This window comes from Stenella coeruleoalba (assembly GCF_951394435.1).
Source record: "Stenella coeruleoalba genome assembly, chromosome: 10".
Taxonomy (NCBI): domain Eukaryota; kingdom Metazoa; phylum Chordata; class Mammalia; order Artiodactyla; family Delphinidae; genus Stenella; species Stenella coeruleoalba.
The window spans coordinates 32,670,445-32,694,232 of record NC_137156.1 but is presented as its reverse complement, the minus strand read 5'-3'; the positions used below and the strand labels follow the sequence as shown (position 1 = coordinate 32,694,232).

Sequence of the window (23,788 nt, the reverse complement as noted above, 5' to 3'; positions counted from 1 at the left end):
CGAGCAGCCGCGCCAGAGTGACCGGCCGAGGCCACCTCGTGAGACCTAGCGGCAGCCCGCCCAGTCCCCGGGAAGACAGGTGAGCGCAGGCCGGGGGCACGGGGTCGCAGGGGCCACCGGAGCCCTCGCCGCCCTTGGGGGATGGGAGGGAGGAGGGTCCGGGTTAGAGGACTCCTTCCCCGTCGGGACCCTCCCACTGCTCCTCCACCCCCAGAGGGCCCACGATCCTCGCACTCCGGCCCTTCCTCACCCATCCCGGAGCGTGCGCCACCCCTCCTGCGGGGAAGCAAGGGAGAGAGGAAGCAGAGAGTTAGGAGAGTGACGTCCCCTCCCCCCTCCACTCCATACCGCCTTCGCCGCCCTGGAATATCCTGCCGCGGGCCCCCACAGGCCCAGGGCCGCCTTCCCCCTACGCGGCCTCTCGCCCTGCGCCTGCGCGTCGGACCCAGCTACGTGGACGGCGATCTGAGAGTGCGCCCGCTCCTTGCGTGTGCCGGCGTGGGGGGAGGGACCTGCGCGGCCCCGCCCCCTCATCCTCCCCCTCCCTCCTCCCGCTCCCCCTCCCCCAGACACTGCCGCGGCCGCCGCAGGAGCCCGGAGCTCCAGCCGCCCAGCGACTCCCCTCCCCCTCCCCCAGCCCCGCCCCGCCCCAACCCGGGGCTCCAAGCCGGAGCTGAGTCTGCGCCTGGGGGTGAGTACGAGACCCTTCCCCAGCCCCCTCTCTTTTCTTTGAGGATCCCACCACCACCCAAAGAAAAACCCCGGTCTCAGCTGCGCGTCCCCTCCCTTCAACCTCCTGCGGGACCCAGAGGTGCCCGGGCCCGCGGGACCAGGGGTGCCGCGCGCTGCCTCCAACCCCGCACCGTCCTGAGCCTATCATGTGAGTGCTCCGACCCCTGCCGGGGGTCCAGAGGTACACCTACCTCTGTCCCCACCCCTCGAGAGATCTGAGGGGTGGGACCCCCGCCCCCGGCCCCCTAGCGCCACTCTTCTCCCACCTGCCCGGTCCAGGTGCGCGTCCCCTCCGTGGTTCCAGCAGCGCCCCATCAGCCGCCGCCGCTGTGGGGAATCTGCCGCCCCCGCCCCCGAGTTTTGAATTCCAGGGTCTCCAAGTCCAATGTCCTCGGTGTCTTTTATCTTTTCTCCTGCTCCAGGGGCCGAGTACCCCAGAAGCCGGCCCGGGGCAGGGATTCGGGCTTCGGCAAGGGCAGGGTTTGCGAGGCCGGCCGCTGCCCCCGGTCCGTCTGGGGACTGGTCGGAGGACTGGGGAGGCGACTGGCCCCGGGAGTGTGTCCTCTCCTTGCGCCCCATACAGTACAGTTCATTCATGAGCCGCCCGGGCCTGCGTTGGAGGGTGCGGTGGGGAAAGGATTCGGACTCGGAACCGGAGTGGGGCAAAGGCCCTGTTGGGGGGAGGGGGGGCGGTGTGCTTTGTCCCTCCTGGCCTGCTGGACCACCTAGGGAGGACAGTCCCAAAGCTTTGGCGCCTTCTTCCCCAGAAACGAAGGATGCTTGGGAAGTGGAGAGGAGAGGTCAGAGGGGCCGGCTGCCCTTGGGGCTCTGTGCTGCCTCCTGCCTGGGTCCCCTGGGTGGAGGTCTGGCCGCTCAGCACTCCACTTTCCTGGAGCGGGGGAGGGGGGCGCACAGGCGGGAGGGCCAGGACTTCTGTACCCAATACTACTCTCTAGCCTCTCCCTGGGTCTGCAGCAGCCCAGGAAGAGTAAGGCCACCCTAGCCCCTCCTGAGGAGGGGCCCCCAGACCTGCCTCCCAGGAACATGTGAGGAGGGGAGTGACAGTGTCTGTCAGGCTTTCAGCGGGGGGGCTGGGGGGGTGGGGTGCTGGCAGCATGACTGTCCGCCAGGGTACCAGAGGGTCCAGGCCCTGGCATGCCCCAGGTGGCACATGCTGGGGCCTGCTGTTGGCTCACCCAGTTGGGTCTTGGCCTATGGGTGGGTGGGTAGGGATGTGTCAAGGCAGAAGGCAGGTGGTGAGTAGCTAACAATCCCCTTCTGGACATCCTACAAGTTCCCTCCAATTACAACAGTTTTGGAGACCTGGGTTCAAATTCCAGCTCCGCCATTCTTTAGCTGTACGACCTTGACAAGTTACTTAACTTGTCTGAACCTTAGTGTCAGTTAAAGAGTATGTTTACTACCATCTCCTTACGAGATTACTCATGGGCATCAAACTAGATAGTACAGGTAAAGAGCCTGGCACCCTGCCTGTTAGTGGATCAATAAGAGCTCTCTTCCCTGAACTTCTGACCCATCCTGGCATCGCACCACCCTCCCGTGCCCCCACCTCCCAGCCTGCTACAGATGGATCAGTTTGTTTGAAGAGTTTGGAAACATTCTCTGCCACTCGGTGGCAGAGTCCTGAAAGCAGTGTAAGCCCTTAGGTCTAGACAAGAAGCCCATCCGGACTGAGGGGTTCTAGCATATTAAATTCTGTTTTATTTTGCTTTTTACCAGTTCTCCTTCATTAAACCAACCCCTTTTATTCCACACTTTATTGATAACAGTAGCTAATTTTTTTAGAATCCATTTGTACCTTGAACTGTGTTAAGAGCTTTACCTAAATCATCTTGTTTCATCTTCAAAACAACCACATGACTGAATTATTATCCCCATTTACAGACGAAGGAACTGAGGCCCAGGGTGGTGAGGTAGTGTCGCCAGGTCAGAAGCCAGATCTGTCTCATCCTAGAGCCTGTACTCTTAACCACTAGGCTCTGTTGCTGGTCCCCTACACCTGCCTCAGAACCTGAAATCACAAACCCAGGGTGGAAGGTCTGGGAGCTAGAAGCAAGAGGGAAGGCAAACAGGTAGAAATAGGATGTGGCATTTTCTCCAGAGCTGTAGGTGGCAACCCCCAGCCCCCAACCACCAGTATCCTGATGGAAGTGGCTCCTCTGTTGGCTGAGGCCGAAAAGTGCAGTGGTTAAAAGCATGGGCTTGAGCCAGGTTGCCTAGGTCCATACCCAGATCTATCACAGACTAGCTGTGTGCCACTGAACAGGTGATGTACACTCTCTGTACCTCAGTGTCCTCCTAGTGTTGTGATGGGGAGTAAACAAGATAACATTTGTAAAGCACTTAGAACAGTGCCTGGCACAAAATACGAGTTCAATAGGTATTTGATAAATGCATTCTTTTCCTACCACTTTTATCCTCATTTGTGGATGCATTTTTGACCATCTCTCTGAAGTTGGTAGGGATGGAGCATTAATATTTCTTTGTTACACATTGAAAGACTGAGGCCCAGGTTACATAGTAACAGAACTAGCCTCCGTCTTCATCTCCTCCCAACAGACCACACTGCCTTCCTATGATCCCAAGCCCTAAATTAAATCTTCCCTAATAACTCTTTAAGAAAAAAACTTTTAATTTATAGCTCCCTCCCCACCCCACCCCCACCATGCAAACACTTCTTGATGATAAAGTAACCATCAGTTAGCTAGAAATAAAATCCTCCATCACTTTCCCTGCACACTTCCAGCTAAAGCCTCAGTGTCAGGCTAGAGAAATTCTGGGATACCACTGCTCAGGCAACCCTGTGGAGTGGATAAACTGCCCCTCTCTTCCCCAAACATTTTGCCTCAGTCTCTTCCCTTCTCTCATCTGCTCTCAGTGAAGGCTTTGAGAGCAGCTGCTCCGGGTGAAATTGAGCCCAGCAACCCCGCCTCCACAATTAAGAGCTTGGAGTACCCTGTCAGCAAGCTGAGCCACCAGCCCTGGCTCCACCCTTTCCTGCCCTGTGACCTCCCTGTGAGTGGCTTCTCCACTGGAGTCCCTGCTTCCTGCCCTGTCGAATGGGGAGTGTGCCCTGCCTTCCTGTTGGTGCAGGTGGGAAGAGCAGTGCAGTTGCAGAGGGGAGAGTGCTTTGTGACTGTAAAGAGGGAGGCAGCAGATGGTCCTGGTGACTTCAGTTACTAAGCACGTACCTGGACCCTCACCTACTCTACTGGGTCCCCTTATGTAGGAGCTCCCAGAATGTTCTACCTTCCTTGGAGTGGAGAGGATAGAATGGAAGGGGGATGCTGCTCCAGGGGTTTGTACCCATTACATTCTGGCCTGGTGGAGCCTTGGAGTTTTGGAGAGAAACAGGCAAGGAGTGGGTATGGGCTGGATCGATTTCTGGAGTGCATTAGAGTTGGGACTTAAGGGAGGGGGGACTTGTGTAGAGGCCCCCCAGTTACCACAGCAAGATACCTATACCTACCTTTAACCTTTCCTGGTGCACCTTATGTTTACATACCCAGGTTCCCAGACACACCCACATACACACCCCCACTTAGAGACCGATGACTCTCTTCATTTCCGTGGATTGCCATGTAGTCACCCAGCTCTCCACCTCCCACCCCCCCCCCACACAGATACACATATCAACACAAGTTTACACACCTAAACACACACATTCTCACAGTGCTGTGGTGTTCTCTAGCCAGGGAACACGTAATGAGTGTTCATCGAAGCTTCTGTAGTCTGCAGAGTCCTGTTCTAGGCGCATCAGAAAAGCATCAAGGTGCCCTGAAAAGTGTTAAAGCTCTAGAAAGAAGTTGACCTAGGTTTGATCCCCAGGTCCCTTATTTTATGAGCAGTATGACTTCGGGAAACCTACTTAACTTCTCTGAGCCTCTGAGCCCTCACCTTAAAATGACAATGACATCCAACTCTGGAGTGTCAATGATTAAATGAAAAATGTATATATTCTTGAAACAGTGGGCGCTCCATACATGGCACCTGCTACAATTACTAAGTTAATGGTTTTTTTTTTTAAGGCAACTTGGGCTGGAAAGGAAGAGGGAGGCATAACACACAGGGCAGTTATTCCCTTAGCCTTCCTAACCCAGGCTTTTCAGAGACTCCCTGGGACCAAGTGAGACACACAGACAACCCCAGCTTCCCTTCCATCTGAGAGCTAGTGCATCTTGCCCTGCAGTTGAAATGTTAGGAAGAGGCAGGGGAAGGTATGGGATTGGTGGGCAGGAGAAACCTTCCGAACCACCCCTGGGGGCTGGGGGACGCTTGCTTTCCAGAGTTGCAGTCACCGATTCTATGTTTGTTGTTCTCTCTCTTTGCCTGGTTTCCTTTCTTCCCTGGGGACCCCACGCACACACACCTACAAGGCAGAGCTTCAGTGTTGTCAGCAGAAGGGGCCCTCCAGTAGGATGGGGGTGGGGCCATGGTGCCACGGCCACACTTCTCCTCCGCCCCAGGAGCCTCCCCAGAACCGGGCTCAGCTCGGTCCCCAGGCACTTCCAGAATCCAGGCATCCAGGCTGGCTGCCCCTTTCCTCTTCCTCCCTACCCATCCACCAGACCGTAGAGGGCTGGACAACCAGACAGTGGCAGGGAACCAGGCCGGAGGACACTACCCTGGCTGCAGGGGGCTTGGGCCAGATGAGAGGCCCCCACCCACTCTCCCTTCCTTTGCCAATGGAGAAGCTCGCTGCAGGGCATGGCATTCCCAGCCTGCCCTGCTCCAGGGGCAGGAGCAGGGCACTCTGGGAGTTGTAGTCCTCACAACTCAGGTGCAAAGAAAATTGGAAAGAGGTGAGGAGGCTGGAGGGGGGGAAAGGTGTAGTTGCTGCCGTGGCCCAGGAAAAAGAATGAGGGTAAACAGGTGTAGCTGGGGCGAGTGAGGCAGGTCACACAAACCCAGAAGTCCTGCTTTTTTTTTTTTAATCTCTCAGAGATTACTTTTTTAAATAAATTTATTTATTTATTCTTGGCTGCATTGGGTTTTCGTTGCTGCAGCCTGCACGCAGGCTTCCTCTAGTTGTGGCGAGCGGGGGCTACTCTTCGTTGCAGTGCGTGTGCTTCTCATTGCAGCGGCTTCTCTTGTTGCAGAGCACAGGCTCTAGGCATGTGGACTTCAGTAGTTGTGGTGAGGGGGCTCAGTAGTTGTGGCTCGCGGGCTCTAGAGCGCAGGCTCGGTAGTTGTGGTGCACGGGCTTAGTTGCTCACAGCATGTGGAATGTTCCCGGACCAGGGCTCAAACCCGTGTCCCCTGCATTGGCAGGAGGATTCTCAACCACTGCGCCACCCGGGAAGCCCCAGAAGTCCTGCTTTTTAATGGACTTCCCACTCTGACTCCATCCTCAGACCCCTACTCTGAGGACAGAGGGACAACTCTAAAGCTGAACATCTTATTTTGAAGCCAATTATATTGGGAAGATGATTAACAGAGTTGAAAACTGAACAAATGAAACCATGCCATTTTTCTAATAGGGGTAGAAAGAAAAGATCAGGATTAGGTAACTGGCTCCTGACCCTTCCTCCTCTGGTCTAGAGACCCCTCCACTTAGACCTAAGAACCCTCCCCATCTTCCCTCAGGCTCAGCTCTGCCCCCTGCCTGAGACAGACAGAGACAGAGGCAGAGAGTCTGTGTTGGGAAAGAGAGAGAGGGAAGGGAGAGGCGATGTGTGTGTAGGGAGGTAAATGCTAGAGACTCACAGACAGCTTCCAGCTTAGAAAAACCAGTCTCCCTAGTCCAGACCTGAGCCAAGTTCTCTAGATCCAGGGTGGGGTTGCATCCCGAGAGCCAGTGAAGGTAAATCCATGTGACTCAACCCTCTCCTCCCCAGGCCCTTATCTCCAGAGGCCACAGCTTCCACCCACCCAGGCAGCCCGGGGATCTGCCCTCACTGTCCCCTGCCCACGCCCATCCTGCCGGAGCCATGAACAGAACCGTGAGGGGGACAGGGGCCGAGCCCAGCTGACTGCTCTGCCCTCTTCCCAGGAGGACCATGCGGCAGTAGCAGCCATGCTGCCCTTCCTGCTGGCCACACTGGGCACCACAGCCCTCAACAACAGCAATCCCAAGGACTACTGCTACAGTGCCCGCATCCGCAGCACCGTCCTGCAGGGCCTGCCGTTCGGGGGCGTCCCCACCGTGCTGGCTCTGGACTTCATGTGCTTCCTTGTGAGTGCCCACGTGCCACCCTCCACCCTTGGCACTCACACCCTGTACGTAGCTGGCCAACACCTGCAGCTCTAACCACTCTCCCACCTGCCCCTGGCTCCCCAGGCATGACTGCAGGAGGGAATGCCCATCACCCAGCCCAAGCCTAGCCTCTGACCATTCTCCCCAGCCAGAGTCATCCCTTTCTAAGACAAAAATTCTGGCCCTCTGCCCTGCCGTCCCGGCTAGTCCAGGGGGTGAACAGCCTCTCCTCCTGCCAACCACCCTCTCCTTCCTCAGGCACTGCTGTTCTTGTTCTCTATCCTCCGGAAGGTGGCCTGGGACTATGGGCGGCTGGCCTTGGTGACAGATGCAGACAGGTAAGGCTCCGGGACCCGCCGCTACCCCTGCACACAGGCTTGCGTGTGCACGCACATGCGCGCACAGCACACGTGCACCCACACATCTCGTCCACACTCCTCGGGGAGAGGAGGAGAGCCAGCCCGTTCTCATCCTCTTTGGTGGGGGGATGAAGAGGGACTGGTCCCAGAGTGGGCATGAGGGCCCACAGCTGGGCCTTTGTCCCTTGCCAGTCCCTGGAGACACACCCCTGCCCCCGCTAACCCTGTCTGTTCTCTGTCCCCAGGCGCCAGCGGCAGGAGAGGGACCGAGTGGAACAGGAATAGTATGTGGGGCAGCAGCCCCCTCATCCCCACTAAACCAGCTTTCCGTTTTCTTCTCTTTCATGCTTCTCTTCTCTTCCTGCCACGTTGTCGGTTTCTCTTTTCAGCTTTCTCCTCTGCAGGCTCATGTTCGGATTAACGCAGGTGGTGTGCTTTGCAGAGCAGGGGGCTCCCCAGCTTGTCTCTGCCGCACTCCCCCGTCTCTCCCTCTGGCCCCCAGCCTTGTGCCCCATACACGCAGGCCTCAGCAGTCCTGGTTCGCTGGGGTGGGGGAGCCATCCTCCCGAGAACCCACAGTATAGTCGTCCTGTTGGTTGCAGAGACAAGATTGGGTGTCTCCGGTGGCTTCTCACCCCCTAACAGCTAGTTCTTCCTATTCCAGGGTTCCCTGCTCACCCCTTCTGGAGGCCTGGGAGGGGGGCTGCCAGAGAAGCTCTGAGTCTGGCCTTCTGTGTCCATCACCGTCTCTGTCTATAGGCCTGGCATTGGAGTTGCGGCAGCTGCTGGGGTCAGGGAACAGGGAGGGTGGAGGACACCCCCTCAGCCCCCCTCCCCGCCGGGCCTCCTAGGGCTCTCCTGGTCCAGCCTGTCCTTCACCACACCCCCTCCACTGCCCTGTGCCCGGTGTGGGATCTGCGCCCCCATCCCCCACTGGTCAGCTCCGGAACTGCAGGGCCAGCTCACATTCTTCCTTCAACCTCCACGGGGTGCTGATGAACACTACCCCCTCCCTTCACCCCCATGCCCTGCATCAGTGCCCCCCAGGTCCCCCGGGTCCCCTGAAGGGAAGGGGCGGGTTTAAGGGAGGCAGGGAGAGGGCAGTCACTCATCCCCGCTTCTGCCTCTGTGCTTTCTGTGCCTTGTCTGGACCCTGGAGCTCTGGAGTGGAAGCCCACCCACTTCACCTGGCTCCCCAGGGACTCGGACTCACCAGCTCTCTGATCTCTCATCTCCCCACCCCCAGTGTGGCCTCAGCTATGCACGGGGACAGTCATGACCGGTATGAGCGTCTCACGTCTGTCTCCAGCTCCGTCGACTTTGACCAAAGAGACAATGTGAGTGCCCTCCCCCCAACTTCTTATCACCCCTTCCTCCAGGGAAGGTGGGCTCAGCAGCCTGTAGCTTCCAGCGTTACGGAGTCAGGGGCCTATGGAGTGTGGCCTTTTCCTCAGCAAGGGTAATGCTTGTCCGAGAGCCACGGGGTAGCCCCTGAACCCAGAACTCCTGGCTCTGTCTTCTATGGCAGCCTCCAAACCAGCATAGGTTGAACATCTGTGATTTCTAAACGTCATTTGCCCCGATAGAGTTCTGTGCCTGCCTCCAGTGATCAATGCTAAGGACGACTGTTTCCTTAGATGTGGTTCTAGAAGTAACAATGAGCCTTCCAGGCCCACCTAGCAAAACACACAGTCCATTGTGCTGCTCAGAGGTGGCAGGCTGGCAGCCCCTGTCTGCCTGGGGCCAGCTGACCTGCTTGTAGGTTGGAGCTGAGGGGCAGGGGCCCCTGTAGACAAGGCATGTACTTGGTGATGCAAGGGGACCCCAGACCCCTTTCAGGTCAGACACCACACTCCTGCCTGGCCCTCTGTCATCCTGCCGGGGTCAGAACTCTAATCCTGGTCAGAACCTAATCCTCAGGCCCTAGGGTGGCACTGATCAGTCCAGCTTAGGCTGTGGGCCCTGGGGGCGGCAGCTCCTGTAGCCGCCGTAGCAGAAGCCCGTCAGCTTCCTGAGTTGGACTCACACTGGTAAGTGGCAAAGCGAAGCTATCACCCCTGCCAGCCAGCGGTGTCCAGATGATCCCCAGACTCAGGTGATGTTGGCAACAGGTGGCACAGTCCTGCATTTTAGCTGGAGGGCACCTCTCTCCCTCATCCCGGTAGGAAGTTGAGGGAGGGTCTCCCTGTCCAGCCCTGCCCCGCGTATCCCCACTCTGCCCTGAGTGGGGTCTCTGTCTGAAGACAAGCCTGGGGGCTTGAGAGCAGGACGTTGCAGCTCACGGTGACCCTGGGCTGGTCCCTCTGGGGCATCCTGGAAGGTAGGTGCAGGACCTTGGGCAGCGTAGCCCACCGCTCTGCTCTTGGCAGCCACGTCGCAAACTCGCCACGTTAGCTGCAGGCCTGAGGTCCCTTCCTAGAGCCCTGAACCCCACCCATCCCCACCCCGGCCCACACAACTGCAGGACTTTCTCCGGTTCTGCCGCCCCCTTGGGTGTTTGTGGGGATCTGCACTCTGGGCACGAGCGTCCGCCGATGACCCCCTTTGGCCTTGGTCCTTTTTCTTCTCTGAGGGCTGGCACCTTTCCTGTCCCCTTCTCTGGGGCTGAGCTAGTTTCTGTGGGGACTGTGGGAGCTGTGACAGGTGAGCCACAGCCTGCAGGTGGGTACGAGGTCGGGGTTGGCTGGAGGGCAGACTTGAGGGGGAAGGGAGGCTCGGGCTGGTGGGGTGAGGACTCTAGCCTATAGCCCTCTGTCCCCACAGGGTTTCTGTTCCTGGCTGACAGCCATCTTCAGGATAAAGTAAGTGAACGGTCTTCAGGCTCTAAAGAAAGAAAGAAACAGAGAGAAACTTCAGACCTGTCATCTCCCTACAAAGTCCAGAGACCAGCAGCTTTGAGGGCCTTAGCGCTCCTAGCCAGCCCAGTACCCTCCTGCCTGCTCCAGGGAGCCAGGCCCCCGCTGCTCCTCCAAGCCGGCCTCGCTTTACCCCCTGACAGTCTCCTGTGCACCCGCCTGCCTGGGGTCCTGCTCTGCCCTCAGCTCTCCCCACCCCTGCCACCCCATGAGAGCAGGGGCTCACGCCGCCACCTCAGAGCCTCGGGCAGCTAGCGGGTGGGGGCATCAGGCAGGCTGGGAGCAGCCAGCCCGCAGCAGGCAGGAGCCAGTACCCAGCAGGCAGAGGTCAGGAGATGGAGCCAGAGTGTGGCAGGCAGGCAGTGAGCCCTGAGAGAGGCAGGAAGCGCGGACAGGTCAGCACCACCACCGCCCTCGGCCCTGGGCCCCTGGGGCCCCTCCCCAAGTCTAAAGGGCTTCGCCGGCACCCCTAAAGCACCACTGCTTCCCAGACCTCCCTCCTCCCTCCCGCCTCTGCCTCTTCCTGCCACCATCCTCGTCCTCCCTTTCCAGATTATCCTCTTACTTCCTTTTCTCCCCATTCCTCACTGTTCTTCCTCTCTGCAGTCTTCCTTCTTCTTTTCCTTCTTTCTTTCTCCCCTTCTTTTGCTTTCTTCCCCCCTCATTCCTCTCCTCCTCTATTTTCCCTTTCCCTCCCCTTCTCTCTGCATCCTTCCTTTTTCTCCCTCCCTTTCCCTCTCTCTCTTTCCTCCCTCCCCTCCCAGAACATGGGGGACCCAGAGCCCCCCCTTTCAACCCCGTCCTGCTGCCAGACTGGCAGGGGCTAGGGCGGACGTGGGCTGGGGTGGGCAAGGGCAGGCGAGCCGAGCGGCCCCTCTGTTGCCCTGGTCCTCACCACATCCCTCTGTCTCCGGCGCCTGCAGGGATGACGAGATCCGGGATAAATGTGGTGGCGATGCTGTGCACTACCTGTCCTTCCAGCGACATATCATTGGGCTGCTGGTGGTCGTGGGCGTCCTCTCCGTAGGCATCGTGCTGCCCGTCAACTTCTCAGGGGACCTGCTGGGTCAGCGAGGGCCAGGATGGGCAGGGCGGGGAGAGGAGGGGGCAGGAGGGGATGTGCCCTGACCTCACCGTCGTCCTCGCCCTCCTCCCACCCCCCAGAGAACAATGCCTACAGCTTCGGGAGAACCACCATTGCCAACTTGAAATCAGGGTAAGGGTGGGAAGCTGGTCAGTGAGGCCTGAGTCTGCGGCCAGGGTCTGGGTGGGAACAGGGAGGAGAGGAAAAAGGGAGTGTTCAGGGGAGAGATGCTGAGGCTGCAGAGATGGCTATGGGTCCCTGAGGGCTTAGGATGGAAACAGAAGGAGCAGATCCCAGGGATGGCCAGATAAAGAAGAGCCGTGTGCAACCCTGGGCCAAGGAGGGCTGATTGGTGATGGTTGGAGGGCAGTATAGCCAGCAGGTAGGGCATGAAGAGATGACTTCTTGGGGACGTTTCAGTTGGAATGGAACAATCTTGGGGTCTAGAGGATGTGGGATGTGGGGCCCGCCTTGGGAGGGCGTCAGAAGTGCTCTAGGGGCCCTGTACCAGGGTTTAATTAACAGCGGGAGGTTGCGGGTGTCTGAGAGTGTTCCCAACCCCCGTGGCTCCATGTACCCCTCTGCCCTCCAGGAACAACCTGCTCTGGCTGCACACCTCCTTCGCCTTCCTGTACCTGCTGCTCACCGTCTACAGCATGCGCAGACACACCTCCAAGATGCGCTACAAGGAGGACGACCTGGTGAGTGGAGCAGAGCCCAGGTCCGCGCCCAAGCCCAGCCCCTCCCCTTCCCTCCAGGCCTCTCCTGCCCGAGTCCTAAGGGGTATCGGCTGGCTGGCTCCGGGTGAGGCCAGCTGGCTTTGAATCCTGGCTCAGCAGCTCAGGATTCCTCCGCCCCCACCATCCTGCCAGTTAAGTTACCTCTCCCAGCCTCAGTTTCCTCATCTGTGAAATGAGAGAACAGTCCCTCTCCCGAGGTAGGTGGGGATGAGGTGAGGCCGTAAGGCACCGGGGCAGGAAATACCTGCGGTGGGTATTACGGGAGTGATTGTCCCTCTCTTTCAATATTCACTCCCCAAACCAGTACTGAATGCCCACTGCATGCCACCCACTGTGCTGGGGCCTCACAGCCTGAGGATCTGAGAGTAGAACCTCCTCTTCCCACTGTGTAACCCCTCAGGGAGCAAGGGGCCTGGGGCTCTCACTCTGTTCACTGCCTGATTTCTATTAGAAACACTCCCCCTGCTTTCCCTGGGCCTGGCTTCTCCCAAGGCCTCCTCCTACTCCTGTCTGCTCCTCTCTGCTCACCTGTTCCCCACCCCTCCCTGCATTCTCCCGGATCGGAGCCTCAGGAAGGCCAACCTGCCCCGTCTCACCCCAGGTGAAGCGGACTCTCTTCATCAACGGAATCTCCAAATATGCAGAGTCAGAGAAGATCAAGAAGCATTTTGAGTGAGCAGCTCCTCCGCTCCCACCCCTAGGACCTGTGGACGCTTCTTTGCTTTCCATCTCCAAGAGCATCCTCACACGCCTCTCTCTCGGGAGGGTCAGGGGCTGCAGTGAGGGGTGGAGGTTAGGCTAAGGAAGAATTCTCTGACTCCAGGACGGTCTAGCACTTGGGCTAGACTTCAGAGCCCTCAAAGAGCAGGAGAAATACTTGAAAAATGAGTCCCCTGGGCCTCTCCTCCTGGCTTGAACGGGGTCATGGAGTGTCGACCCCAGGTCCACGGGCCCTTGGGGGTGTGTGGCTGTCTCAGAACTGTGCGTGGCATTCCAGAGCTTGTGTGCAGACCAGCAGGGAGAAGCTCCTCGGCTTTCAGTGGATCCTCAAGGAGCCCAGGAGAGCCTGGACTGCATGTTCTCCGAGACGCTCTTTAGCTGGAAGTCTGTCTTAGTGAGGGGTGGATATACACCTCCGGGTGGCCAGAACAGTGTACAGGATTAGGAATCCTATCACACATCCATCTGTCCATTCAGCAGACATTCTCAGGTGCTGTTGAGGTCCCTGTGATGGCCTGGGGACTATGAAAATGAGTACGAGGCCATCCAGCTCTCGGGGCATCCGTTGATCCGGTGCACTGTTTATGGTACACTTGCTGTGTGCCTCATCCCAGGAAGACAAAGAAGAGCCGGGCTGGATCGGTGGGGAGCTCACTGTCCAAGTTGTCTGTTTCAGGGGTCAGTGGGTGATTTTGTTTAGGAAACAGTCTGATTAAAATTAGCGGTCAGCCTATGAGCAGGGGGTGGGGAGACGGCAATCCTGACTGGAGTTTTTAGGGTCGGTACAGTGAGCATTACGGAACAGCCTTTTCATTGACCCGTTCATTCCACAGCACAGTGGATATTTACTGAGCACCTACTATGTGCAGGCTGTTGGCCCAGGCCTGGGTCCGTGGTGCTGAGCAGGACGCAGCCCTTGTCCTCGTGGAGCCCCTGGCTAGCTGTCAGCATCAGGCAGGGTCTGGGGTCCAGGTCTGCAGTCTGTCTGGGTTGGAGGACTGACCCAGCACAATCAGGGGTTATCCTGTGTACAAAATCAGGGAACCTGTGTGGTGGGGATTAGGGGATTAGAGATTAGTCAGGTGAAAATGAGGGCTCAGCCTGCCACAGGGCTAAAGGCCCTTCCGAAGAGGAACCCTAAAATGGTTTGAGCAATAGCAGTGTCTGGGGAAAGGTCTGAAGCCTCCTGGGAAGTGCTTTTCAAGGACCCCGTCCCAGATTTAAGTTTCCAAATTCTCATGGGTTTGGTCCATCTTGTTACTTTAGAACCATGTCTCCTGAATCTTTAACACTTGGTATTTCTTCTTTAAAAATTAAAAAAAAAGAAAGAAAAAGACAGGGACTCAGTTTAGATTAGGGATTAGGATCAAGGAGCCCTGTGTGATCAGGATGAAAAAGGAAGCGCTCCTCCACTTAGCCTGCAAGCATCACTTGAGCCCTGCCAGGTACCAGGCACTGAGAGTCTATCTGGTCAGTCTTAGGTCAAGGTGGGGGTCAATCTCGGGTCAGGATTTCAGGGTCAGTATTGGGTCTGGGTTATGGATCAGTTTGGGTCAGGGTAAAGGATCAGTCTCCGGCCAGGGTTAGAGGTCAATCTCGGGTCAGGTTTCAGGATCAACCTCTGGTCGGTCTTGGGCCAGAGATCATTCTGTAGCCCAGGGTTGTGGGTTGGTTGGGGTCAGCTGATGGTCAAGGTTAAGTATTGGACTGTAATCAGGTCTTCTAGGAGCAGAGTTAGGAGAACAAGCATGCTAGAAACAGTTTCTCTCAACTTAAAGTTCACAGCCCCAGACAAGAATCAGACCACAGCCGTGGTGTCCCCAGCACCCCGTAGGTATACATGCCCCCGCCTATGTGCGTACACTCCCCCCACTCGGATAAGCATGAGGAGGAATTTCAAAGTTTTATTCTCGGGAACTGTCATTTTTGCAGACTCAGAAAGAGGGAGCTTGCATTGGGGCTGTGTGTCTTGAAGGTGATGGGGTCACAGGGGAAAGTTGGGGGCGGGTGGGCAGGGTCCCTGCAGAGGATGATGGTGGACTGTGTTTCAGGGAGGCCTACCCCAACTGCACGGTTCTGGAAGCCCGCCCATGTTACAACGTGGCTCGCCTGATGTTCCTTGATGCAGAGAGGTAATGGGGCTGGGGGCGGGGGCAACACCCGAGGGCCCCCTGCCCTTTGTGGAGGGCATCTTGGCTGCCACTCAGGAACCTGGCTCCCCTTCCAGGTGTTTCCCGGGACATTTGATTTTCCACGCCTCGTGGCATGCAGGATCTTAGTTCCCCAACCAGAGATCGAACCTGTGTCCCCTGCAGTGGAAGTGCAGAGTCTTAACCACTGGATGGCCAGGGAATTCCCAAGGGGCGTTTGATTTTAATTCACCCCCTGGAGTGCCTGTCAGTTCAGCTCTGGAAAGAGCAAGGCCTGGAGGTTAGAGGAAAGGGGCCCACTGTCCCCACCCTATTTGAGGACATACCCTTCCTCAGCTACAGTGTGGGAAACTTAGGCCAGACTATAGGAAGCACTTCTGCCCCTCAAGGGATGGTGGGGAGACACTGGGCTGGGGACACGTCTGAACTGTGCATCCTAAACAAACCAAAAGAGTAAGGTGGCCCCTGTCCTTGGGGAGTGGACTGCGTGACCCCTGAGCTGGGCTACTACCCATCCTCCAGCCAGACCCAGTTGGGCAGTAGGTGACCGGGCACCTGGGTCCCACAGGAAGAAGGCCGAGCGGGGAAAGCTTTACTTCACAAACCTCCAAAGCAAGGACAACGTCCCCACCATGATCAACCCCAAGCCCTGCGGCCACCTCTGCTGCTGTGTGGTGCAAGGCTGCGAGCAGGTACGGGGTATCCTGGCCTCAGCTCAGGCCTCAGGGCCCCGAGACTCCTGATGGGTGAGGGGGGAGTTGGAAGGTCCCGGGGAGACAGGTCACAGTGAAGGTGGATGCACCCCACGGTGGGGCCCGTCCCACATCCCCAGGAACACGCACACGCACACGCACGCACGCCTTGCACATAAATACCCCAAGGTGAAGAGACTCCCAGAGGAAGCAAAGCTGGGGTGTGGACCGCAAGCAGGTCCCCATCTGTTCCTGGAAGCCCTAGTCCCATTGTTGGGCTTGCCCCCTATCCCTACAGTGACCACGTTTTCAAACCCCAAATCAGAAGAGGTCAGCCAAGAGGACAGCTTGCTGTATTTACTAGCTCTGTGGCTTTAGGCAAGTTTCTGGACTGCTCCGTGCCTCAGTTTCCTCGTCTGTAGGACAGAGCTACTTGTCCCCACCTCCCAGTGTAGTTGTGAGGATACGCGAGTGGACGGAGAGCTTAAAGCAGTGCCTGGGCTGCAGTCAGCTCTGGGCAGTGCCCGCTGGGGACTGCAGGGACCGGCGGCTCTGACCAGGGCCCTGCCTCACCCGACCTGGCAGGTGGAGGCCATTGAGTACTACACGAAGCTGGAGCAGAAGCTGAAGGAGGACTACAAGCGGGAGAAGGAGAAAGTGAACGAGAAGCCTCTCGGCATGGCTTTCGTCACCTTCCACAATGAGACCATCACCGCCATGTGAGCTCCACCCACCCGCCCCGGCCCCTAGGGACTAGCCAGGGCTCCAGGTCCCAGGTAACCGTGCCCCCCTCCCCCAGCATCCTGAAGGACTTCAACGTGTGTAAGTGCCAGGGCTGCGCCTGCCGCGGGGAGCCCCGCTCCTCCTCCTGCAGCGAGTCCCTGCACATCTCCAACTGGACCGTGTCTTACGCCCCTGACCCCCAGAACATCTACTGGTGAGCAAAGGGGGATTGCGGGGTGGCTTCCTGGGGCCGGCGTGGGCTCCAGTGGGGAGAGGGAGGCCCTAGGTGTCGCTGGGGAAGGATCAGGCGTCCAGCCCTGGAGTGACGCCTCCGGACCTTCCCAGGGAGCACCTCTCCATCCGTGGCTTCATCTGGTGGCTGCGCTGCCTGGTCATCAATGTCGTCCTTTTCATCCTCCTCTTCTTCCTCACCACCCCGGCCATCATCATCACCACCATGGACAAGTTCAATGTCACCAAGCCCGTGGAGTACCTCAATGTAAGGCCCACACCCCGACCCTCCACACTGTGTCCCCAGACGCAGATACCAGGCCCCAAATCCCTCCTGGCAGCGGCAGGCGGGGGGTGGACCACATGCCCTCCAGTCCAGCTCCTGTTCCGCTTTTCTAGCCCAGCCCCGCTAAGAAGGTCCCACACGACCATGGGCTGCAAACCCCTCTGTGCACTTCCCTTGGGCTCCCTGCCAGCTTCCCCCTAGGAGAGGCCTAGAGGGGCTCTGAGGGAAGAGAGAGCCTGGGTCCATTCCAAACTGATCATGTGACCTTGAACAAGGTCCTTCTCCAAATCCCTCGGTCTCTCCAACCAAAGAGTGAAGGGTCAGATCAGACCAGACCCTTGGCTTCCAAACTTGGATTCTGATGGCCTTCATCAAAAGGAATCTTACATGAAACCCAATGTAGGAAAGCGAGGTCGCTCAGATGGCGATGGGTGTGGGGGCATTTCTGCTGCTCTCCCCTCGCCTCTTTTGCAAACCTCCTTGGAACCTCAAAGTTCATGAGAAGGCACTTTGAAAATCATTGAGTGTTGATAGCATAATAGATAAGCCCCAGGCTGCCTGGGTTCAAATCCCCCCCACCCACTGCTTACTAGCTAATTTATTGACTCTCATTTTGCTTCAGTTTACTCATCTGTAAAATGGGGTAATATCATTCACGTAAGAATCAATACATGAAAAGTACAGGATCAGTAGGTGTTCAGAGATGCTAACTACTAATATCATTCATGCTGGGATTGTACATATGGTCCTGGCCCCCAGATGTTCTGACATGAGGTCCTGAGCGCTGGGGGGCCCAGGGCTCACTGGGGGAGGGGGCAGGTAAGCAAAGCAAGCTGGGCCCACTAGACTACCCCCACCTGACACATTCTGCCCCCCTCTGCCCTTTGCAGAACCCCATCATCACCCAGTTCTTCCCCACCCTGCTGTTGTGGTGCTTCTCGGCCCTGCTCCCCACCATCGTCTACTACTCTGCCTTCTTTGAAGCCCACTGGACACGGTGAGACACCCCCTACACACACACCACGCCTCACTGCGGTCCTCCTGGGCGCACACCCTCTGCCCTCAGGCTCCCTGCTCTGGGCAGTCCCAGAACTGGCAAGGGAGGGATGGTGACCAGCATCCTCACCTGGGGAAGCCCCCCTCCTTCCCTCCTGGGACATCATACGAGCTGGGGGAGCAGGCATGGGGGCTGGCTCATCTGACCTCTGCCCCCCCATGTCCCCCACCCCAGCTCCGGGGAGAACAGGACCACCATGCACAAGTGCTACACCTTCCTCATCTTCATGGTGCTGCTGCTGCCCTCGCTGGGACTGAGCAGGTGGGTTTCGGAGGAGGGGATGGGAGCTGGGGTCCGGGATTGCCCGAGGGGGAGGGGGAGCTCAGGCTCCCCCCTCCTCTACAGAGCCGGGGGGGGGGGCCATGTCTGGGGGGATCCCCAGAGCTTGTGGATGGGCCTCCCCCTCCCCTGGTGTTCTGGGCCATTCCAGCTGCCCCACACCTCCCCCTCCTCTCTTCCCCTCTCCTCTCCTCCCCTTCCCTTCCCTCTTCTCTCCAGCCTGGACCTCTTCTTCCGCTGGCTCTTTGACAAGAAATTCTTAGCTGAGGCAGCTATTCGGTTTGAGTGAGTGACCGGGGTCCCCAGGGAAGGAGACCAGATGGTGGGGGTGGCTGTTCCCCCATGGGATGGTGCAACAAAGCTCCCACGCCTGCAGCGGGGAGGAGGAGGGGGCTTATGTCACAGTCAGGGCCATCCCAAAGGTTGCCCCACGGGCTGTCTTGGGTGTATACAGGGACGTCCCGGGGCCTGTGTTGGGAACCTCTCTGGATTCTGAGGTCACCCCTGAGGTGTATTTGGGGCTTTGGGGCCCACACTTGGGGGGTTTCTATGGTGGGCTTTGGGGCTTGTATCCTGGGACTAACCATGGGAGTCGAGCTTCACCCGGGTGGTTTGGAGAGGTCTATGGTGGGATCTTGGTTGTACTGTGGGAGTGACATGGGGGTTCCTGGAGGTATCCCTGAAGGTCTCTGGAGGCACACCTTTGAGTATCTATGGAAGGCTCTCGGGCTCACACCTAAGAGTGCCTATGGGGGACTCTGGGGCTCACACTTTGGGCTGTTTCTGGGGCACAAGTTCTGGGAACACCTCTGAAGTCTCGGGCTGTCATCCAGTTGTGCCTCTGCAGTTCTCTGGGAATCGCACCTTCCCCGGGAATCCCCTGTGAGGGGGTCTTGGGGGACACGAACCTTGGCTGTTTTTGTGGGCACCAGCTCTAGGGGTCTTGCTCTAGGCCATCTGTGGTAACCTTGGGCTCACACTTGGGGTGTCATGGGTACTGACAAAGGCCCCTGGGCTTCCCCCTCTGAAGATCTCTGGGGTAGGTTCTCTGGAGCTTCAGTTCTGGAGGGGTCCGAGGCTCACACTCCGGAAGTGACTCTGGGTTAAGGTCTAAGGCAGGGAGCCTTCTGGGTATTGCTGGGGGTCTTTGGGGTCACGGGGGGGTGGGGGGAGCCTCCGGCATCACACCCTGGACACTGGTGGCCTTAGGGGTCTCAAGCACTCTCTCCGGGGGTCTTTATGGGGCACAAGTTCTAGGGGTGCCTCTGGGCTCACTCACGCTGAAGGGGTCTGGGGCTTACTTTGGAGGCATCTGTGGACCCTCTGGCGCCTGCCTCTGGGGTTCACACTCGGGGCACTGGGACACAGGTGCTTTGAGGGCTGACCTGAAAGGTCCATGTGGAAGAAGGCACGTTGGGGGTGCTGGCACGCTGGCAGTGGGCAGGGGGCCACCGGGTCCCCCAAGGGTGCAGAGCTGGAGCACCCGGTGCCCGCAGGTGCGTGTTCCTGCCGGACAACGGCGCGTTCTTCGTGAACTACGTCATTGCCTCAGCCTTTATCGGCAACGCCATGGACCTGCTGCGCATCCCGGGCCTGCTCATGTATATGATCCGGCTCTGCCTGGCGCGCTCGGCCGCCGAGAGGCGCAACGTGAAGCGGGTAGGGCCACCCGGGGCAGCCGCGGTCCGCACAGCGCCCCCTAGTGGGCCCAACCAGAGACAGTGACCGCCGTGCTAGAGTGTGGGGGCGCCCCGGGGTGCTGAGACTTGGACAGCGAGTTCCGTGGCCCTGGGTTACCCTCTTCCCGTCTGGGGCCTCAGTTTTCCCATGTGTACAGTGACAGGTTGACACAGCTAACCCTGTAGGCCCCCGCCAGTTCTGACAGTCTAGTGTTCTGTGATGGGGGTTGGGGGAGGTCTGGGTCTAGACCTAGGGTCCCTCTGCCCTAACCCCACACGAGGGCTCTGGGCATCCCATTCCCAAGCCCACCAACCTGCCAGCCCCTCCTGCCTCGAAGGCCCCTCCTAATGCCCCATCACTGCGCCCACCCTGACCTCCGTCTCAGCCACAGACCCTCTCTCCATCGGCTTTGCCCTGCCCTGCCCTGGACATTGGGTGCCTTTTCCCCCCCGGCTTCTTTCCTGGCCCCCTCCCACTTCCCACCTGCCCTGAGCCCCTGCAGAGCGCCCCGCCGCTCCCGAGCTACCCTCCCTCCCATCTCGCCCCCTGCCCTGAGCCCCTGCAGGCCGCTCCCGAGCTACCCTCCCGCCCGTCTCCCCCCCAGCATCAGGCCTACGAGTTCCAGTTTGGCGCAGCCTACGCTTGGATGATGTGCGTCTTCACGGTGGTCATGACCTACAGTATCACCTGCCCCATCATCGTGCCCTTCGGTAGGCACCGCCGCGCCGGGACCTGGGCCCTGCTCGGGGGGACCCAGGACCTCTCCCGCTCCACTCTAGCAAGGCAGGCCACCCGAGTGGACAGGGCCCTGGCTGGGAGACCGGCCCCTCGGGCCTCCCGCCCGGTCCCTGGCTCAGTCTGGGGCTCGGCCAGGGGGGAGGAGGGGAAAAGCCATCTCAGCTCAGGCTGGAATCAGCTGGTGTGCTGGGCCCCTGGGCCAAGTCTCCCCAACACAGCCATGTTTGCTCACACCAGTGCCTTCACTCGGGTGGATATACTTGGACACACATCGCACGCCCACTGAGGTGTACGTACACACACACACACACACACACACACAGTCCTACACAGAATCCATGGGCACACTTGTACACAGCCCCGTAAACTCAGGAAAGACCTTTGGGTTTCAGCGTGGTCCTTACTACTCATGGAAATACCCTGCTGTAGCTGTACCATGTGACCTGGGCAAGTCCCTCTTCCTTCTGAAGAAATTTAGCAAAATTTCTCTTCACCCCAATTATCACCCCCACTGGTGGCCTCTCCTTTCCCCCCACTAACATCCTAACCCCTCACCACCCTCCCTGGTTACTGAAGGCTTCAGACTCCCAAACTAACTACCTTGTCCTCATTTGAAATTTCCCATCCCCTCAACCTCCAGGAAAATGGAACTCGCCACCTAATTTATACTCATCTGTTTAAGGGCAGAGATAGGAAGAACGCTATGGGTTTTAAGAGGATGCTTGCTGACCCAGACAAATGGATTTCTAATAGTAGAATTCCTAGGGAGGGGCTGCAGAGTGAAGGGGTTGAAGCAGTGGAAGCTGAGGTTCTGTGGTCCTGCGAGGGGCTTGGGGCTCTATTCTCTACTGGGCCTGGGGCAGAAGAAGGGGGACCAGCCCTTCAGTGACCTCAAAAGGCCCAGGACAACCCGTGACAGACACACAAGGGTCCGGCAGCTCGAGGTCAGGGCCCATGTGGCTTCCCCCAGGGCTCATGTACATGCTGCTGAAGCACCTGGTAGACAGGTACAACCTCTACTACGCCTACCTGCCGGCCAAGCTGGACAAGAAGATCCACTCAGGGGCTGTGAACCAGGTGGTTGCTGCACCCATCCTGTGCCTCTTCTGGCTCCTCTTCTTCTCCACCATGCGTACGGGTGAGGGCCGCCGCCCACCCTCGGGGACCGGTGTGGGCGGTGGGCAGAGGAGACTCCCGCCAGCGTCGAGGCAGAGCAGGCCACGGGAGGCCACGAGGGCCGGGGGTCACAGGCCCGGGGCCTGGGAGAGGCCCCAGCATATGCGAGTGTGGGAGTGCGTTCAGAGGGGGCAGAAGCCCGTGGGACGGGGACCCGGAGGAGAGGTAACGGCCCTTTCTCTGCCCGCCCCGACACCAGGGTTTCTAGCCCCCACGTCCATGTTCACATTCGTGGTCCTGGTCATCACCATTGTCATCTGTCTCTGCCACGTCTGCTTCGGACACTTCAAATACCTCAGTGCCCACAACTACAAGGTGTGGGGCAAGGGGGGCAGGGAGGTGGCCGAGGGCAGAGTCTCAGCAGGGTGGGGTTGGGGGATTGGGAGCTGAGGGCAGGGATGCCAAGAGAGAGTAGGGTCGTGATTATGGCTGAGGGCCAGGGCATTCCCCCCATTGCTTGACTCGTTCTGGGCCCCTCAAGATTGAGCACACGGAAACAGATACCGTGGACCCCAGAAGCAATGGACGGCCCCCCAGTGCTGCCGCTGTCCCCAAATCTGCGGTGAGTGCCCTGCTCCGTGGCCAAGTGCGGGGAAGAGCCTCTGGTGGAGATCCAGCCCCAAAGCTGGGTGTGCCGTTAGTCATCCGGAAAGGGAAGCCTGTTCCAGACCCCGGGCCGGGAGGGATCTGGCTTCAGCAGCTGGGGGCTGCCCCACCCCGCCCTAGGAAGAGGGTGACCGCCCCTCCCCTCTCAGGCCATGAGGTCCCCCCTCACCCCTTCCCCACGAGGGGCAGCTGTCGACCCTCACCCCCACCCTTCTCCCCCTTCAGAAATACATCGCTCAGGTGCTGCAGGACCCAGAAGTTGACGGGGATGGGGATGGGGGTCCTGGGAGCTCAGGGGACGAGCCCCCGTCATCCTCATCCCAAGATGAGGACCTGCTGATGCCGCCTGACGGCCTCACGGACACAGACTTCCAGTCTTGTGAGGACAGCCTCATAGAGAATGAGATTCACCAGTAAGGGGAGGGAGGGCCCTGGAGGCCACGCCCTGCCCCCACCCACCCCGCCCCCCCACGGACACTAAAACGCTAATAATTTATTAGATCTAAAGCCCCTTCCTTCCCCATCCCCTGCTTTCATTAAGGTATTTAAACCTGGGGATTTCACCGCTCTCCCCCACCATGGAGGGAGGGAGGGAACCCCCCCAACGTCAGTGAGGAGAGCCCCGAGCCGGCCCCGGGGCAAAGAGGGGTGTGGACAGGGTTCCCCCCAGATCAGTGCCCCCCTGGGCTAGTAGTATGATCAGGAAAGGGTTAATAAGAGCCAAGGGGGATACTGGCTGGAGACCTGCTGGGGGCAGGTGGATCAGGGGCTGCCCCCCCAGTTCTTACCTCCCTCCCCCCACCAAGTCCCCCTGGAATCTTGCACTCCAGGGAAGTACAGCCTCCAGCCCCTAAGGGGTTGCATGAGAGGGGAGGGGGTGCGGAGCGGGAGGAAGAGTCAGGCCCCAAGCCAGGGGGGGTGACCTGGGGGTGGGGGGTGGGCGTGGCTGACACTGGAAAATGGGGTTTTGCACTGTTGTTTTTTTTTTTTCCTTTAAAATAAAAATGGAAAGAAAAACTCCAAGGCAGGTGTCTGATTTGCGCTGCTGCCCTGGACACATGGCTGGCATCCGACCACCCTTCTGTTGGTCTGGAGGACCTATGAGGTCAGCATCCCCATGTGACCTGGGCAAGAGACTTCTTGTGTGGAGCCTCAGTTTCTCCATCAGGGAGAGGAGAGAGTAGCAAGAGGGGCCTGCTATATTCACAATGCCAGCCTCTCCACCACCCTCCCCCTACGTCCCTGTCACCTCTGCCTCTACCCCCTGCCCTGAGGAAATTGTGGGACCACTCAGAATGAGGAACAGGGACATGGGCGCACACTCTGAATTGCTGAGATCCACACAAATGGGACAGAGATTCAGGGGAGAAAGGCTGTGCAGAGCCACAAGTTCCACACTGGTCCAGGAAGGCTTCCTGGAGGGGGACGATCCCAGGACAGCTGCTTCCAGAGAGGCAGCTGCT

At 58.6% G+C, this 23,788-nt stretch overlaps 1 protein-coding gene across 2 annotated transcripts; it reads left to right on the top strand.

Moving 5' to 3' along the window:
- The first annotated feature begins 353 nt into the window (after positions 1–353).
- TMEM63B (transmembrane protein 63B) lies at positions 354–23,248 on the top strand. 2 transcript variants are annotated; one of them, XM_079933512.1, is made up of 24 exons: positions 354–691; positions 6,746–6,928; positions 7,208–7,287; positions 7,554–7,592; positions 8,555–8,645; positions 10,072–10,109; positions 11,087–11,229; positions 11,328–11,379; positions 11,840–11,948; positions 12,589–12,659; positions 14,759–14,839; positions 15,426–15,549; positions 16,135–16,268; positions 16,349–16,486; positions 16,618–16,771; positions 17,680–17,786; positions 18,021–18,107; positions 18,345–18,410; positions 19,622–19,784; positions 20,410–20,515; positions 21,514–21,681; positions 21,919–22,034; positions 22,201–22,281; positions 22,551–23,248. In XM_079933512.1, the coding sequence occupies exons 2-24, from the start codon at positions 6,770–6,772 to the stop codon at positions 22,740–22,742; spliced, it is 2,499 nt and encodes an 832-aa protein (XP_079789638.1). In that variant the 5' UTR covers positions 354–691; positions 6,746–6,769; the 3' UTR covers positions 22,743–23,248. The 2 variants fall into 2 exon arrangements, with proteins under 2 accessions (XP_079789638.1, XP_079789639.1); XM_079933513.1 differs by lacking the exons at positions 354–691; positions 6,746–6,928; positions 7,208–7,287; positions 7,554–7,592 and adding an exon at positions 7,994–8,098.
- Positions 23,249–23,788: the final 540 nt, after the last annotated feature.

Bases quoted from the DNA above. Each gene is read 5' to 3' on its own strand.
- TMEM63B (XM_079933512.1), top strand. From the start codon at position 6,770: ATGCTGCCCTTCCTGCTGGCCACACTGGGCACCACAGCCCTCAACAAC. The intron at 11,380-11,839 runs GTAAGGGTGGGA...TCTGCCCTCCAG, and splicing joins ATTGCCAACTTGAAATCAGG to GAACAACCTGCTCTGGCTGC. The intron at 22,282-22,550 runs GTGAGTGCCCTG...CTCCCCCTTCAG, and splicing joins CCGCTGTCCCCAAATCTGCG to AAATACATCGCTCAGGTGCT.